Source organism: Lepidochelys kempii, chromosome 3 (genome assembly GCF_965140285.1).
Source record: "Lepidochelys kempii isolate rLepKem1 chromosome 3, rLepKem1.hap1, whole genome shotgun sequence".
Lineage (NCBI taxonomy): Eukaryota > Metazoa > Chordata > Testudines > Cheloniidae > Lepidochelys > Lepidochelys kempii.
The window spans coordinates 152,630,313-152,648,018 of NC_136382.1; the positions used below are offsets into that span (position 1 = coordinate 152,630,313).

General features: G+C 40.1%; 1 protein-coding gene across 1 annotated transcript in view; it reads right to left on the reverse strand.

Annotated features, from left to right (window-relative positions):
* KIF6 (kinesin family member 6) overlaps nucleotides 1-17,706 on the reverse strand; it is a 286,950-nt gene that overhangs the window by 18,542 nt on the left and 250,702 nt on the right. Inside the window, exons 17-19 of the mRNA XM_073338562.1 lie at nucleotides 5,256-5,340; nucleotides 4,480-4,615; nucleotides 2,360-2,454 (exon numbers count right to left, since the gene is read on the reverse strand). Of these exons, the coding sequence (XP_073194663.1) occupies nucleotides 2,360-2,454; nucleotides 4,480-4,615; nucleotides 5,256-5,340 (316 nt within the window). The remainder of the gene's footprint in view (nucleotides 1-2,359; nucleotides 2,455-4,479; nucleotides 4,616-5,255; nucleotides 5,341-17,706) is intronic.

A 17,706-nucleotide genomic window follows, 5' to 3' on the forward strand; every position in this document is an offset into this window, starting at 1 on the left:
AGAGTACATTTTCATGCACAGTGGGATACTAAGCCTGCAGCTCCCCCTCACAATAAAAGAGCTGTGTTTCTAATTGTGTGTGCATACACTGAAAATATACCTGTGTGAAATTGGTTTAAAGAGCTTAACATAAAATAAGATTAACTCTCCATGAAACTATGAGAAAAGAAGAACAGTGGACTTCAAAAGGTCACTACAAAAGTAACTTCAAAGGTGAAATTAGATACGGGAAAACAAAATTACAACTACACTGGCTCCTCATAGAACATCACATCAGTTCAAGGTCTCTGTCCTTACATTCAAGATGCTTAATAATCTCAGCCTAGGATACATAAAAATCACCTAAAACTCCAGGACCAGGACCACGGTAAATAGCTAAACCCTGGCACAATGGAACTGTCTAGTGTAAGGGTAAAGTTTGTGCAGGAGAAATCATGTTTTCCCTATTGTTTTTCTTCAGTTTGTTCATTTCAGCAGCCCTTTTTTCTTTACCCTCAAGACAAAATGCTGTAAGCAGACTTGAAGGGGTAAGGAGGGGAGGAGGGGAGTACCTCCATTTGATGGACACCCAGCCAGCCAGTTAGCTGTAAAATCCCTCTTGGTCTGTTCTCTGCTTGCTTTACCTGTAAAGGGTTAACAAGCCCACAGGTAAAAGGAAAGGAGTGGGCACCTGACCAAAAGAGCCAATGGGAAGGTAGAACTTTTTAAAATAGGGAAAGAAACTTTCCCTTTGTCTGTTGTTCTCCGGGCTGCAGGGACATGGAGCAGTAATATTGTAAACAGCTTTAAGCCAGGTCTGATTACAGATTATCAATTCATACCTCGAACCTACTTATCTGGAGCCTTAGATATGTAAGTAAAATTAGGGAATGTCTAAAAAGATGCAATTAGGGTTATTTCTTTTATTTATTTTTTGGATTGTGGACTCCTCTGTGCTAACCCCAGATGCTTTTGTTTGCTTGTAACCTTTAAGCTGAACCCCCAAGAAAGCTATGTTGGGTGCTTAATTTTTGGATTTGCTCTTTTAAAATCTAGCAAAAGCCTAAGTTCCAGATGTATTTTCTTTCTTTTTGTTTTTAATAAAATTTACCTTTTTTAAGAACAGGATTAGATTTTTGGTGTCCTCATGGGTTTGTGCCTGTTGTTTGATTAGCTGGTAGCAACAGCTAATTTCCTTTGTTTTCTTTCTCAGCTCTTCCCTGTAGGGGGGTGAAAGGGCTTGAGGGTACACCACAAGGAGGAATTCCCAAGTGCTTCTTCCTGGGTTCAAAAGGTTTTTTTTTTGCATTTGGGTGATGGCAGCGTTTACCAAGCCAAGGTCAGAGAGAAGCTATAACCTTGGAAGTGTAATACAAGCCTGGAGTGGCAAGTATTAATTTTAAAATCCTTGCAGGCCCCCACTTTCTGCACTTGGAGTGACAGTGTGGGGATTCAGCCTTGACAAAGACATACACTGATCACTTACAGCAGTTAAATTAACTGTGGTATTTGTAATATTCCCCATTCTAAATACTGCCAATACCATGATAAATGTATTCCTATAGTACAATATATGCTAAGATTTTAATGGCACCTACTGCAGGTAGCTGTAATAAAGCCATAACGCAAATTAACTTGTCTCACAGCCATGGGCATACCACGATATTCAATATTTAATGGCACACGTGAGGTAATTTGGGTGGTTCCAAAGCTAAGTACATTGTTGACGTACAGTATCTTTATAAACCAGGGAATAAGGCCATCTCTAGCAGGGGATGAGAGAAGGGGCTCAACGCCACTAGAAATAGGTTAATCTTTTCCATCGGTTTAATCTTGGAACATGAAAACTGTAAATTCATGTGTGAACTAAGCCTCTCTCTACATATGTGCAATGACATCACTCCACAAAATGGATGGATATGAGAGATTTACCTTCTCAGCCTAAAATTGTAGGCTGTGAAATCAGAAGTGACAAATGACAGGATGGAGAAGATGGCTGCCTTTTCTAGATACAGGGAATGATTCCCTATTCTGAGATATCAGATTTGCTATCAAAATCAAGTGAAGAACAATAACTATAGCAATAGAAGATTTTTCACAGTAAAACAAGGTTTCACACTACAACTAGCCACCCTAAATACTACTGCAAATAATAAGTGAAAGATAAAAATATTTCTTTTGTATCTATTTGTCCATCAGTCCATTTCATGCCCAGCACTGTGGTACCTCAGCAATACATGATTACCCAGGTGCAACACAATTTTTACGAAGCTGTTTTCCACAGAAAATGTCTGCAACCTACAGAAGAACTGAGAGGCAATAAGCTCCAATTAATGCTGTTATCGGCTGCATAGATGGGGAAGTAAAACATTCAGCTTACCTGTTAGTATACAGATGTTGCTGGGATTCAAGAGACTGGGGGGAAGCCCTCAAGGCACTTGCTGAATTGCTCACTGGTAGTTTCTCTTGCTGGTCCTAGAGAAACAGAAATGTGCAGGGTAGAATTTTTAAAAGCTTTCAACATCTGCCTAATTCTGCTCCCATGAAAGTCAATGGGAGTTTTATTATTGACTGCAATGGTAACAGAGTTAGGCCAATCCTCAGTGCCTTTGAGAATCACAGCCAAAGCCTTGTATCCAAACAATGCTTTCCAGTTTAGCTGCATCCTCCTGCTGATCTTATCGTTGTCACAAGAACTCCTGTAGGCATTCTGAGAAAGTGTTTTAAGGAGTAGTTTAAGAATTTTCTAGCTCAAATTTCAGGTTTTCAAAATGTCTCAGCAGCTGACCTGAGTTACTTAGTGTGTTTAGATATATAGATAGGTCAAGGTTCAAGGTATCAAAGTAATTATTTAGTCCTGATTTCTAAAGCTTCCATTGATGAATCATGAGAGGCTGATCTTGGGCCTCTCCTGTGGACAGACACAGAAGACATCCTCCAGTAGGTACAAGGATTATACTTCACAGCTCTCTGAAAGGCTGTGTTTGCAGATAGCAAGGCCATTAATCCCCTCCCCATTGTCACCCACACAGTTATAATGTTTTCACTTGACATGTGTTTTGCTACCAAAGCTTGCATTTAAAATAGTTAAGTTGCCTGATGCCATATCAAGATAACAAGTTCATGGAAGTTAACTGTACGTTCAATACATTTCTTTACAATGTTTTTATAAAACTACAGTTTAGTTATTAATATAGATTTTTTTGGAACAAAAAGGAATATTGGCTGAACATGTTAAAATTTTATTTACTTATAATTTTTTACTCAAGGAGTATATATGGTCTTCCACGTGGTCACATAATACTTGGATTCCACATTCTTTTTAATTTAGGCTCACATCTTATCATTGTTATAATTAGTTACGACATGCAGACATGATCTCAAATGTTTGGGGACGATCTTCTACTAGCAGACATAATGGGGCTCCCTTTCAACATGTTATTGTCACCACCATCTATATCTTAGCGAAATCCTGCAAGGAAAGACTTTTAGAGAAGTGACAATGAGAAAGCCTATGAGAATGATATCTCTTGTGATGTTTTTTGCCTTTGTGATATCTCCTGTGATTGTGAAGCCCTGTATCTTAGCTTGTTTCACTGTGGTACAAACTTTTTAACATATTATTTTAAAATAAACCTATTTAGTGTGTTTTAACTACAATTATTAAGTTGGGGACTCTGCTTCTGCTTCTGTGGATTTCCTAAAGTTGGCTACAGTATCAGTTGTGGAAGTTGGCTGGAGAGCCAGGAGATGTGCTGGCATTCTGAGCTGAGAATAGGTGAACCACAAGGGAGCTTAGAAATTCTGTAGGGCTACAGGGGTCATCAAAACCAGGGGAAGTTGGAAATCAGTTGCCTGTGTTGGCTTTAATGGATGTGCTACTGGTGGTGGCTGCCATCTTCCAAACCCCATGTAAATCGTAAAGCAGCATAGATTTTGTGAGCAATAAGAGATAATCTGGCCCTAAGTCTCCCCTGGTCACTTTACATTCTTTAAAAATTCATTGGAATCGAATGCATCATTCCAATGTATTCAGTATCCTCGTAAACATCTTCCTGAGCAGGCCTTTCCCCATCTCAGAACAGGCGGGTGCAATAGATGTCACCAAGATCTTTCAATTCCATTTGGAATTCCTCAGACAAGTGTTTCTGAAGTAAAACGTTTAAAAAAAAGTTAAAAGATATTGAAAACATGATTAACATGTATTGTTTCTGAGTTAGGTTTTATGTGAAAATGACTTCTTTGGAAGATGTTTAAGAAGGTGCCAAACTAGGGCACACAATGGGGGGGGGGAAGGGCTTGATAGTCCTTTCACTTGCACTAATTTTACACTAGTGTAATTCTATCGAGTTCTGATTTACACCAGAGTCAGAGTGAGGAAAATCAGGACCAAAGTTTCAACCATAATAGTCCCCTTCCCATCTAATCAATGGTTTCTTTAGGCAACAAGTGCAGATTTAATTTTATATTTGCATAGCGTTAAAGGAGACATTCCGATACCTGCAGATTCGATGCCTCCTCAGACCACCAGACTTCAAAGTCTTTTTGCAGTTTCACCTTGGCTTTTTCCATAAGAAGCTGCAAGTGTTCAATCTCTATCTTCAACCCTTTCAAGCGATTGAACATTGTTTTATAACTGCAGTGAGAAAGGCGAAGAGGGTTTGTTCAGAACAGAGAAGTTTTGTCTTTGGCTCTGGGAAAACATGCTGACAGATCATTAATGTAGTTTTATGCTACCCATGGCAGTTACCAACCCTGAACTTCAAAACAATGTCTCAAAGCCAGGGATGGGGGAGCATCTCATATTTTATTAGAGCTTCTATGGGCAGCAGATACAAAAACCCGAGCCTAGCAAATCATTTATTGCTCCTGAAATGGCCATGGGAGCAAATAACAGATGGATAAGTATGTTGTCTTGGTAGCACTCCCAGCCCCTGCCAGCTTAGGACCAAAGAGCAGATTTCTAACTCTGATCCCAATGAATAAATTGCTAACTCTGATCCTCAGTACTGTAACATATTGCACTATGTTTAGACTGCCAGACCAGGCTTACAGATTTCCCATTGATGTTCTATTATATTTTACAGGAAACTAGCTGACATTTTAGACTGAAAGTGGAAAGTTAATAGTGAACCGGAAAGATGGCATATTTGTAATAATGTCAAAGCAAAGCAGAGGTTAGTGGTGAGTACTGAAGTCTTATTGGGACACACTGCACATATCCAGATGTCATTTTAATTTGATATTTGAAGTATGTGATGAGGCAGAAACAACACCTTTTTTTCTCTTCTTCAATTTGTGCTCGAAGCTTCTCTTCCCCGGGATCAGATTCATGTAGATCTTCAGAAGGACTGGCAACACCTACAAGTAGAGGTTATCAGGGGTTAGCAACGATCATACAGAGCAGGGAAATGCATTTTAATTAGAATAAGAACAGCTTGAAAGGTGCTAAGTAGTACTATGGGGTAGTGCATTAGTCTTTCCCTCTGGGGATCTGGGTTCCAAATCCTAACTTAGGCCTTGTTCTGATTTTCCTCACATGAGTGTAACTCCAGTGACTTCAGTGGAGTTAAACGAATGCAAGATCAGAAGCTGGCCCTTACTGTGAATTACACATAGGTCCAACAGCAGAGGTGGAGAAGCCTGGGACTGGAATAGCAAAAAGGAGTATTGAGGTACAAACTGTGGGGAAGATTAACTTTGATACGCACTAAATTCAACTACTGAATATAAACAAGGGGAACTGCTTGAAACTTGATGTGCTGCAAGAGGTTGGAGGAGGCAAAAAGAAATGTGAGGGGAAATACTGCCATAGAATAGAGCCTAAAATGCATGGAAAGCAACTTAGGATCTTTTTATTCTTCACTTAACTTTGTTAACCTGATCCTTGCTGCTAGACAGTATGTTTGCGCTTCAGCAGCAGTTTTCTCAACATTTGCTGAAAGTCAGGAGGTAGAAGATACATTAGGTCAGACTGGAGGCCCAAGTTCCCGGATGGTTTCTACATCACAATGCCAGAATGTGTCTGATCACTGTGATGCTGGCAGACTAGATGCCAGCTCATGCCAAGGCCCTAGGTCTCAATTGAATACTGACAAATACAAGCTGGAACCAGTCTAGCTTACCTGGATGTTAATACTATTAAAATAGGTATTAGAATTATAAGAATGTGTTTAGCGTTTAAAGTTTATGAAATGGTTGTAAGTTGCTGCATGCAAATATCTGTATCACATGTTATAAGGTAATATTTAAGTGTTTGCTTTGTAACTGGAAATCACCAGACAGGAGAGGTATTAATGAGTGTGAAATACTAGTTTCCAACAGTAGGTGCAACTCTTGCCTGACAAAGGAGTCCTATCAACACCGGATGAACTATTGTGGAAGATCAGGGGACTCAGAACTTTGTTGATTGCTCCTCTCCTCCCCATGAAGAGGAAATGTGCAAGTTAATTTGTCCCAACAGCAGAATTTGCAACTTGAAGCAGAAGGGGGGAAGGAATAAAAAGCCCTAAAAAGGAGGAACTGTATCTCTTTGCTGCTTGGACTTTTGGGGGGCAAGATTCCTAGGCATAAGCAAGGGATTCCTCAGTGGACATATAGAGCTGGCTTATTATAGAAGCTTCTATTACTTTTTGAAACTTAAGATGAGAATTCATTTGTGTGTATATTTACTTGCTTTAATCTTGTAAATAACTCTCTTATTTCCATTTCCTCTCTTATTTCCTTTTCCTAGTTAATAAATCTTTAGATAGTTTATTTTAGGATTGATTACAAGTGTTGTCTTTGGTGTGAGATCTAAGGTGCAATTGACCTGGGGTAAGTGACTGGTCCTTTGGGACTGGGAGTAACCTGAATATTGCTGTGATCTTTGATGTACGGGACCATCTATCAGAAAGGTAAGCTTACCTGGGCGGTAAGATAGATCAGAGTTCCCAAGGGAACTGTCTGTGACTCCATGTTAAGGCTGTTATAGTGCTTGAGGACTTTACACTAGATAATTGGTTGGTGAAATCTAAGTATAGAACTCACAACCAATTTGGGGTTTGTGCCCTGCTTCTTAACAGTCTGCCCTGAGTTTGGTATTCATGCTCTTGAGTCATTGCAGGACAGGTTGACAATCAGAATGGGCCTTAGAACTGAACTTCCACACACTACAATATTTTCTCGTTCTGGGAAACAACCTTCCCAACAAGGATTAAAGTAAATGGGCTCAGTTCAGAAATGAAAGGAAATGTCCAGTTACCTACTAATAAAGCACAACAATTACAAAATCACTTTCTATTTCTAGGGAGTGTCTTAAGGTTCCCAAAAAAACAAGTTTTGCCTTTGTAACTAAAGAAAAATTCAAGGAACAAAAGATTTGCTGTACAATACACTTTGGTTTCCATCTCAATTATTATTTCAGCCAAGAAAATAAATTATATGTCAACCTTTCATTAGGCCTAAGGAGTGTACCCTAGCTTCAAGGAATGGAATTCTGGCTGGAACACGAGGGTAGTAATGATCTCTCTTTGCCTGCCAGTGTTCCAGCTAAAACCATTAATCTTTTGTTGTTACACCCTCTAGATTAATCAAAAATGAGATTGAAACATATTTAATTTCACCAAAAGTACATAAGGTCAAGTGTGTTAATACAGACTGAAAGCGAACAAAAACTGCACACACAACTTCCATTCCATATAAGCAGACTATAAGAGCAGGGTAGGGCTTAGTGGGGCAGTCTGTGGTGGAGTGGGTGCTCTAAACACATTAAGAAATGAAACCCTTTTGGATGTTAAAACAAACAACATATGAGTCAAAAGAAGTGTCAGATTCATGGCAGAAGAGGTATCAAAATTAGTGGTGTTATATGAATACACTACAATAAAACACAATAGATAATGACAAAGCTTTAGTGATCTTGGGTGAAGTCCTGGCCCCATTGAAATAAATAGTAAAACACCCATTGGTTTCAGTGGGATCAGGATTGCACCCCTAGTCTCCTCCCTTATCCATCCATATCTCCAATGGGAGTTATGCCAAAATACTGTAGGGAGAACAAATCTAGTGGGTCAGATTGCTTCATTAAGGTACAGGTATACATTGGAGAAAATGCAGCAAAGGACTCCTGATGCTCTTGAGGTGCAGGGTGAGTGTTCCCTGTGTACCCCTTCTCTCCCCTTCGGAATTTGTAGCATTCAGTCAACTCCATTGTCAGCAGTTCTGCTGGTCATGGTTCAGTAAATCAAAGAATTCATGGGGAAACTGATAATACTTACCTACCTTTGTGAAGCATTGTGATAAGCAGGGATGAAAAACACTATTTTCAGTAAGTGATACATACTGTTATCATCAGTGTTACCATGGCAGACTTTATAGTCAACTGACTTGAAAAATTCTGGCTTATTTTTGTCCACAATCAAACTGAAGATCAATTTTGTAAAGAAACGCTCTGTGACTTTGAACTTTAATCTCTCTAGGGAGCCCATATATTACTGGCCCTGAATTTGTTCTAGGAGTCAAACATTCTAGAGATTTATTGTCCTAGTACCTCAATTAACATTACGTCCTGCCCTTCAGCTGTACCTTTGCAGTCAAAGCTTTTCATTTCAGCATCAGACAATCTTGTGTTTAACTACTTAAATTTATAGTCACTTAAAATAATCACAGTTAGAGCTGACTTCAGTGTCCAATTAATCTTTATATTGCTTTTATTTATCAGTTCTGCTACTCTTGGCAAACTCAGTCCTGAGGTTGTTGTGCTATTAAGCTGGAGCCTACAATACTGTTTGGGTTGGTTTAAAAAGAATCCCCCTTTCTTTTTGTTTGTAGGGGGAGTGGAGTTACTCAGACTTTCTCCTTATTTTTTGATTCCTCCCCTAGGCCAGTTCAACCTGTCTCGTTTGATTAAGGAGTGGATGTGACTTTCTCCAGGACGGCATTATGGACACATTTTATATAAAAATAGAGATGGACAAGAACTGCGAAATGCAGATCTAGATTCAAACTTTCCCAAAGGTTGAAGTATTTGGATTGGGGGTTTTGAATCAATCATACCACTAATTATTTTCTAATATGGTGTTTAAAACATTTTACCAGGTGGTAAGTTCTATGCATTAAAATAAAACAATTGTCTCATCTTCAACCTTTGAAAACATTAAATTTATGGGGGCTTTTTTTTTAAAAAAAGCCACATCCATTATGTTGTCTCTTATTTTGAATTTTAGCACAGATGCCAGTAAGGCCGTCCATCATTGTGTTGCTTTGCTCTGTATGATTTTATCATTGGCCTCACACGTTTGTGTAACTTGTGTTCAGTAGCATGATACCTGGAATACATGGTCTAGCTTTGGTATCTCTGTTAGGAGTTCTTCTGGTTAAATACAGATTTCTATTTTTGTTTTCCACTCATTGAAGACTCTTGTTTGAAACATGTCATCATATTGGGTTGCTCCTCAAAATACCTGGCACATGGAACAAAAAGTGTTTCCAATTCAGCTGTACTCAAGCCACAGGAATTTCTGAAACCAATGTGACTAAAACTTTGCCAATGGTTTCCAAATGTACAAGTAGTAAATACTGAAAAATGCAAATGAATAAGTCCAAATTTAATGTGTTCCACACATGCCAATCTATCTAGGGGAATAATATAACACCTGAGACATGGTCAGAAAACACTCACTGATCTAGAAAGTCGACTAAGTTTATTAACTGAATTTTGCCACTAGATTACATAAGGTTTTTGTCATCAGTTATCTTGCCCATTTTATTACCCAGAGCCACACTTGACAGTTGAATGATGATATTATTCTCTTTCTAGATCCATTAAATGGGCACATGGCGTGTCATCCATCCATTTTAAGGTTCCTATACTGCCCTTTACAATAACATCTAAGCACGTCCATGAAAAAGTCTAGTTGAAAAGTTTGGAATAAACATTTTCAATACAAAAATAAAGTGACAGAAATTACTTTTGAGCCTTCTCATTTGCTTGTTAGAAGAGTGAGATGTTTGAACTGCAGTGTCATCAGGATGCAAATGACAGCTGGATCCAAATGGTTCAGTGTTTTTTCCCCCCAGTGGCCTGGTCAAGATAAGAGCTCGGATGACAGGAAGGTAACAGAAATTTAGTCAGGGTGAGACAGAGGTGATGTTGATGGGCTGGTTGGAAACATTCAGAAAAAAAGGCCACGATATCTGCTTCCTCTTTTGATGGGATATGCCTGCTTGTCTCTGTGAGCTTCATAATGTGGTCTTCTTGGATGCCCAGCTGGACGAGGCAGCAGTAATTAGTAAAGGTTTTTCCATGTATGTTTGGATAGCACATTGTAACCTTTCCTCTTCAATGCAATCTATAAAGCCCTATATGGTTGGATCCTGACTACCATAGAGGCCATCTCTCTCCATGTGCACCTTCTGGACAGTTGAGACAGCAGGGGCACTCTCACCAACAGCTCCTAGAACTTAACGTCTTGAGGTTTGATGCAGGGTGTTCTCAGTGGAAGATGGAGTGTTTGGTTCTGGAATCTGCTTCCATCCATAATCTGGCAAAGTGTGAGGTTATCCTGCTGAGCGAGGAGAAGATTTCCCACGCTGTGAAAGTTTTTGAGATTTCAAAAAAATCCCTTTCTGCACCAGGATGAACCTGAGTCCTGCTAAAGCTTTTTGACAGGAGGGAGAGGGCAAAGGGAGAGAACATGGGACCATAGAACAACCAATAATTCAGAGGTTAGAGTACTCTGCTGGGCTGTAGGTGACTCATATTAGAATTCTTGCTCAGTCTGATTTAGAACAGTGACCTAAACCTGGGAAATACGAGGACTTGGTTCAAATGCCTGATTTGGAGTTGGGTCTCCCCCATTACAGGTGAATACCCTAGCCACTGGGCTATTGAGTTTTTTGCAATCTCTCTTGTCGGTGCTGTTCCACTTTGTATAAATAAGTAAATATTGAATGTATGAAAGATTGACTTTATGGCATAGTAGTTATAGCACTCAGCTGGGATGTGGGAGTTGCAGGTTCAAGTAACCTCTTCTCACAGAAACAATTATTTATCAAACAGCATCATCTCTGACAGGGGAGACTGAGACAGACACATGCCAGAGTAACCAATAAACTGGTCAATTAAAGTGAAATCAAGATTAGGCTCCCTTCACTGATATGTAGGTCAAACCCAGATAGCTGTGCTCAATGGCAAGGGTATAGGATTAAGCTGGAGTGGTGTCTCCCAAAGCAGGAAAGTGAGACTTATTACATTTGGGGGAATAACTGTCAATTGGGCTTGTTTGAGTTAGGGAATCTACATTATAGATTAACTTTGTAGCCGGCCCTGGGGAGTCCTTATTTGGGCAGTCAGCTGTTGCAGCTCTTCAATGGCTACCTAAGGGTGGCTGAGACGGCTGAACAATATTGTCTCATGCTGGAACTGTAGAGATCTGGCAGGGTGTTTGGTGGTGAAGGTGGGGGTCCCTTGATGTCTGTGGTAGTAGGCAAGGGGAGACAAGAAAGGAGAGGATTGAAAGTAAAGCATAATCCAAAATCAAGATCATTTAGTCTCAGTTCCATTGGTTTCACACTTAATTAGCTATCAGAAGATTGGGATACCAATGAACAAGTTTTTGGGCCTTCACTTCATGCTGATCAATGCAAAGTTAGTGATTAATAAAGCATCAACTGTCTATAATTTGCAAGACACGTGCTGGCCAAGTTTTGGTGCAGCTGACTTTAGTCATATGCTCAGTTCAATATGAATCAAAAGGAAATGAGTGAGGATGTCTGGCCATGCTGTTTGTATCCAGCCTGTAATGCAGATCTTCCACCCCAAAACTAGACTAAATACAGTGGGTGCAATTCAGGCCCTAATGAAGTCAATGGCCATTGACTTCAATGGAGCCAGGAATTCACTCAGTGTGCTGATCTTGTCTGAAAGTCCTGGGATGAAGTTAAGACAGGACTGGTAGTTAGTACTGCAACTGTTCTGTAGCACTGCAAAGTCATTGCATGAGGTATTGAGATTCCTGCTAGGAGGAACCAAGGCTGAGAGTACTCAGTGAATTTAACATCTATGTTGATGACAATTCTTTTGGTGCGGGATTTCACAATTACCATGATGTCCACTGGTTGCTACCTCAATTCATATAGCTGGCCAGATTTTTTATCTGTGTTTGGGTTGGGACAGGAGGTGGGCTAATAGCGCTTCTGCCCAGATCATGCCTGGTATATGAGGTTGGGATACATGTCTCCTGATGGGATGAGAGACCTGTTTGATTTCTGTCCTCAGAGATTAATGGAACCCGAGCATTTCTGCAGGATTAGGAGGGACAGTATTGTTTCTTCGGCAGACTACTCAATCCAGGGAGTGGTAAGACTTTATTTTTCTGTCCTCAACCATCAATGAAGTGGCCCATATCAGTGAAGTGATATTCACTTTCCCAGCTTCATCCTGACAGGTCATCATGGTTTATGGATTATCTGAGACAAGTGAAGGGGGAAGGAAGACAGTTAGAGCCCTGGCAGTATAAATCCCACACTGATTCTTACCAAATGCATCATAAAGATTTTTTGAAATGTCATGTGGTGGCTGTGTGGGTGGCAAAGAAAAGTTCCCTTTCACCCCAACAGAATCTTTAAGTCTGGATCAGCAGATTTATTTAAAATTAATCCAACCTGTCTTCATTTGATGGCTGATTAGAGACTCGTTCCTCTTGTAGAGGACATTCAACATCATTATGTAGATAAGATGAAGTAGGTTTGGACTGAGCTGTCTGCATCCATAGGTGAACAGCAATATCTTAAGGAGACAAATGCCAGGTCTTCTCTGCTTGACTTTAGGTCAATATTGGTGAAAACATTCTCAGTATACCTGGTCACTTCAGATCACCTTGATTCTTGTCATTCTGAGTATGACCCTGGGTACTTCACAGAGCTGCAGAGAAAGCTTTTGTAGATGCCTTCCTCCTTGTGCTGGATAAAGACCATGTATCCCTGTTGATATTGTTGGCTTTATCAGTTGTCTTCAATACCATTGATTATGAGGTGGAGTTAGTTCATCTGCTAATGCGAACACAAACAAATGGTGCAGTCTTTTGGTGGCTTTGCTCTTATTTCTTGGGGAGATTCCAGAGGGTACTTTGGGGCAATTGTTCTTCTGCCCTGAGGTGCTTTCAAGAGGTGTTCTGCAGGGATCCAAATTGTCCGCCCTCTCATTTAATGTGTATATGGGATCTTTAAATTGGATGGTGAGAAAGAATAGGTCATGATGTTTTCAGTAAGCCAATGAAACCCAAATCTATTTCTCTCCCTGATATGATCCAGCCAGTACTATCAAATGTTTAACCCTGTGTTTGGGTGAGACTGGGGAATGGATGACACCTTGGTGGCTGAATTTCAATCTCGGTAATATGAAAATCTTCGTAGGTTGGGAAAAGTAACTGGAAGATGTGGTGAGGTTTTATCTACCCCTTTAACTGAGTTAATGTAGACATTTTTAGCCTTTTTTCACTAGCTCTTACAATCTGGGAGTGTTGTTGGTCCTACAGCTGCTGCTGGATGATGCTGTAACAGCAGTGTTGAGAAGACTCCAATTCCCCTACCACTCTGAAAGTTCACTGCTTATGCTGAGCTCTCCCCAGAAAAGAAATGTCCAAAAGGGATGACAACCTTGTCCGATCCAAAATTGCTCCCTCTGAACAAATTTCTGATGGCTGTTTATGCGCAGTTATTTTAAGAACACGTTTATCTGTTACTATAATCATTTTGTAACCACACCAGAAGCCTTGGAAAGTGCAATCAATAGTTCTTTTAGTTCAGACAAACTCATTTTACATCATTTCGTTGACTAGCATTGATAAGTTGTACAGATTTTGACTAAGGAAATCAGGAATGCAAGTTATTTGACTGTTTGCATTAATACAACTACAACTGTAAATAAAACTGGTCAATCTCTCAATTATCCAGCATGTTCAAATTAATGGTGATATGCTTAGAGGTATACATGTAGAAAAGACAGTGAGACACTGGCCAAATTGCTGCTTTCTTGCCTCCACAAAAATGCTCTGGATGTCAGTAAAATTAGTGAAGTTCTGGAGCAGCCTTCAAAGGGGAGTTGTGGGGTCAAAAAACCTAACTGGTTTCAAGACTGAGCTTGATAAGTTTATGGAGGGGGTAGTATGATGAGATTTCCTACAATGGCATGTGGCCTGTCAGCGACTGACAGTACCAAAAATCCCCAACAGCTGGAGAAGGGACACTAGATGGGGAGGGCTCTGAATTACTACAAAGAATTCTTTCCCAGGTATCTGCCTGGTGGGTCTTGCCCTCATGCTCAAGGTCTAACTGGGGTCGGGAAGGAATTTCCCCCCTGGCCAGATTGACAGAGACCCTGTGTTATTTTGCCTTCCTCTGCAGCATGGGACATGGGTCAGTTGCAGGTTTAAAGTACTATAAATGGTGGGTTCTCTGTACCTTGAAGTCTTTAAACCATGATTAGAGGACTTCAGTAACTCAGCCAGAGGTTAGGGGTCTATTTCAGGAGTGGGTGGGTGAGGTTTGAGATGATCACAATGGTCCCTTTGACCTTAAAGTCTATGAGTCTAAATTAGAGGCCAGGGTTAGGATGGGTGCAATATCAGTGCAAATAATCATATAAATGCACAAGATAGTTTATTTTGTGCTCTATACTAAATGTATGGTGAAGTTAGTTGAAAGAATATTAAATAAAACACCCATGCTTGCAGCTTTTTTGGTATTATGAGTCAACTGGACACATTTTTAGAGGTTTCATATGCAACTTCCGTAAGGTCTTTTGGGCCATGCAAAAGGAGTTGCATCAAGAGCTGAATACTTCCAAATTTGGAAATCATTTGACTAACACAAGTGCATTTTTGGAGTCAGATCATGCCTAAGCAGCATCAGTCAAAACTGCTGGCTGGGGCTGTCAGCTGTAACGCATTAATGGAGAGTTCTCCATCTGCAAAAGAGAAGTAAAGAAGATGGTGGGAGGGGAATGTGATGTTGCACTCTATATGATTTTATGAAAATATGCTAATGAGTGTGAATATAATGTAACTAGAATATGCTTCATGCAAAAGGTCTCTTGTAAGGTATCATTATAAACCTTATAATCTACTGAGTGTGGTCATGCTATTTGTATAAATGTATCACTCTTGTACCTGAAACTAGAAATATGAAATATAACTCTGAGGGCCTATTGTAATTATGCAAAGTGTGGGCCATTAATGGTGGTTTGGAATCTTTATGGCTCACATCAACTAGGACAATTGACTGTAGATGGCTATGTTTACTTGTAAGTCTTCCTGTATACCTGTGTGCTGGTAAGTGGGTAATGAAGTTTTACAGTGACATGATCATGTCAGCTGAACTGGAATCCACCTTTAACTTGGTGCTTTTCCATTTAGAAGGAGGGGTGGGAACCCAGAGAGAGACAAAGGATTCCTGCCTTGTGCAAAAGGTACATAAGGGGGTAGAAAAGAACAAAGGGGGCTGCAATCATGAGAAATCCCCTAGCTACCATCTGAGCTGTACCAGGGGGAAGGGTTGTGCCCAGACTAGGAAGGCGTCCAGTCTGTGATAGAAGCTTATTGAAACATCTGAGGGTGAGATTTCATCTGTAATCACTTTCTTACTGTATTAGGTTTAGACTTGCGTGTTTTATTTTATTTTGCTTGGTAATTCACTTTGTTCTGTCTGTTATTACCTGGAACCACTTAAATCCTACTTTTTGTATTTAATAAAATCACCTTTTACTTATTAACTAACCCAGCGTATGTATTAATACCTGGGGTGGGAGGAGGGGGCAAATAGCTGTGCATATCTCTCTATCAGTGTTATAGTGGGCGAACAATTCTGAATTTACCCTGTATAAGCTTTAAAAAACAGTAAAACGGATTTATTTGGGATTTGGACCCCATTGGAACTGGGCATCTGGGTGTTGGAGACAGGAACACTTCTTAAGCTGTTTTCAGTTAAGCCTGCAGCTTTTGAGGGACATGGTTCAGACCTGGGGCTGTGGTTGTAGCAGGCGAGCGTGTCTGGCACAACCAGGCAGGGTTCTGCAGTCCCAAGCTGCCAGGGAAAATGGGCTCAGGGGTAGTTTCAGCACATCAGCTGGCAGTCCCAAGGGGGTTTCTGTGACCCAACCCATCACAGGGGAAGATTGACAAAAGTATTGCTAGTATTGCAGCATCCTTGATGAAGTCAATAGATTTTGAATTTGGGGTTGCACTGTGTGTGACATCCAAATCTGCTCAGTGAAGAGCAGATGGCTTCCAGATACTTGCAGAATAAGAAAAATGAGACAGCGAATGTGGCAACAGCATTGGCAGCAACAGACGCTTTGCTGGAAGGGATCCGAACAAAGTGTTGGGAAGACAATTTTATAGCTTCTTTCCAAAAGGTCTGAAAACTATCAAATTCAGTTGAGGTTGACTATATGGAACCACATTGTTTCTAGACATGGAATCACACTGAGCTAACAAGACAATAAAAACTGGGAAACATCCTGTGGAAATAACCTTTGACTATTCTTCTCTCATACTGACAATAAGCACACTCTCACATTGTCAATGCCTGACAATTCTATTTACTATGACAACAGGCACTTTAGAAAAGCAGATGATCAGATAATCAGACATTTCCAGTTGCTCTAATGCAATGTTTTTCAATCTTTAGAAAGCTAAACCCTCTTTTAGGGGAATGAAACCGATTGCATACCCCTGGCAATCAGCCACGTTTTGTTAAAGGCCTACACATCTTAATTTATACACCTTCTGTGTGCCTTGGTTAATCCTTCAGGGTGCCTACTTCAAGAAACATTGGTGTAGATCTTAAAATAACAGAATCTCAGAAATGTAGGACTGAAAGGGATCTTGGTAGGTCATTTAGTCCAGACCCCGGTACTGAGTCAGGACAAAGTATTATCTAGATCATCTCTGACAGGTGTTTGTCTAAGTGGTTCTTAAAAACCTCCAATGATGGAGATTCCACAACCTCCCTAAATAATTTGTTCCAGTGCTTAGCTACCATTAAAGTCAGGACATTTTTTTTAATGTGTAGCCTAAATCTCCCTTGCTGCAATTTAAGCTCATTACTACTTGTCTTGTTCTCAGTGGAGAAGGAAAACAATTTATCACCATCCTCTTTATAACCATCTTTTACGCACTTGAAGGTTGTTATCAGATCTTCTCTTCTTCAGACTAAACAAATCCAATTTTTTCACCCTTTCCTCATAGGTGATATTTTCTAGACCTTTACTCATGTTTGTTGCTCTCCTCTGGACTTTCTAGAATTTGGCCACATCTTTCCTGAAGTCTGGTGCCCAGATCTGGACAGAGTACTCCAATTGAGGCCTTATCAGTGCCGATTAGAGGAAACGAATTACTTCTCGTGTCTTAGTTATATCTTTCCTGCTAATACATCTCAGAACAAGGTTTGGTATTTTTGCAACAGTATTACACTGAAGACTCATATTTAGTTTGTGATCCACTATAACCCCCAGATCCTTTGCTGCAGTATTCCTTCCTAGGCAGTCATTTCCCATTTTTTTGTTCAACTGATTATTGCTTTCTAAGTGTAGTATTTTGTATTTGCCCTTACTGAATTTCATCCTATTTGTTTCAGACCATTTCTCCAGTTTGTCAAGATTGTTTTGAATTCTTATCCTGTCCTCCAATGTGCTTGCAATCCCTCCCAGTTTGGTATCATCTGCAAACTTTATAAGTGTACTCTCTA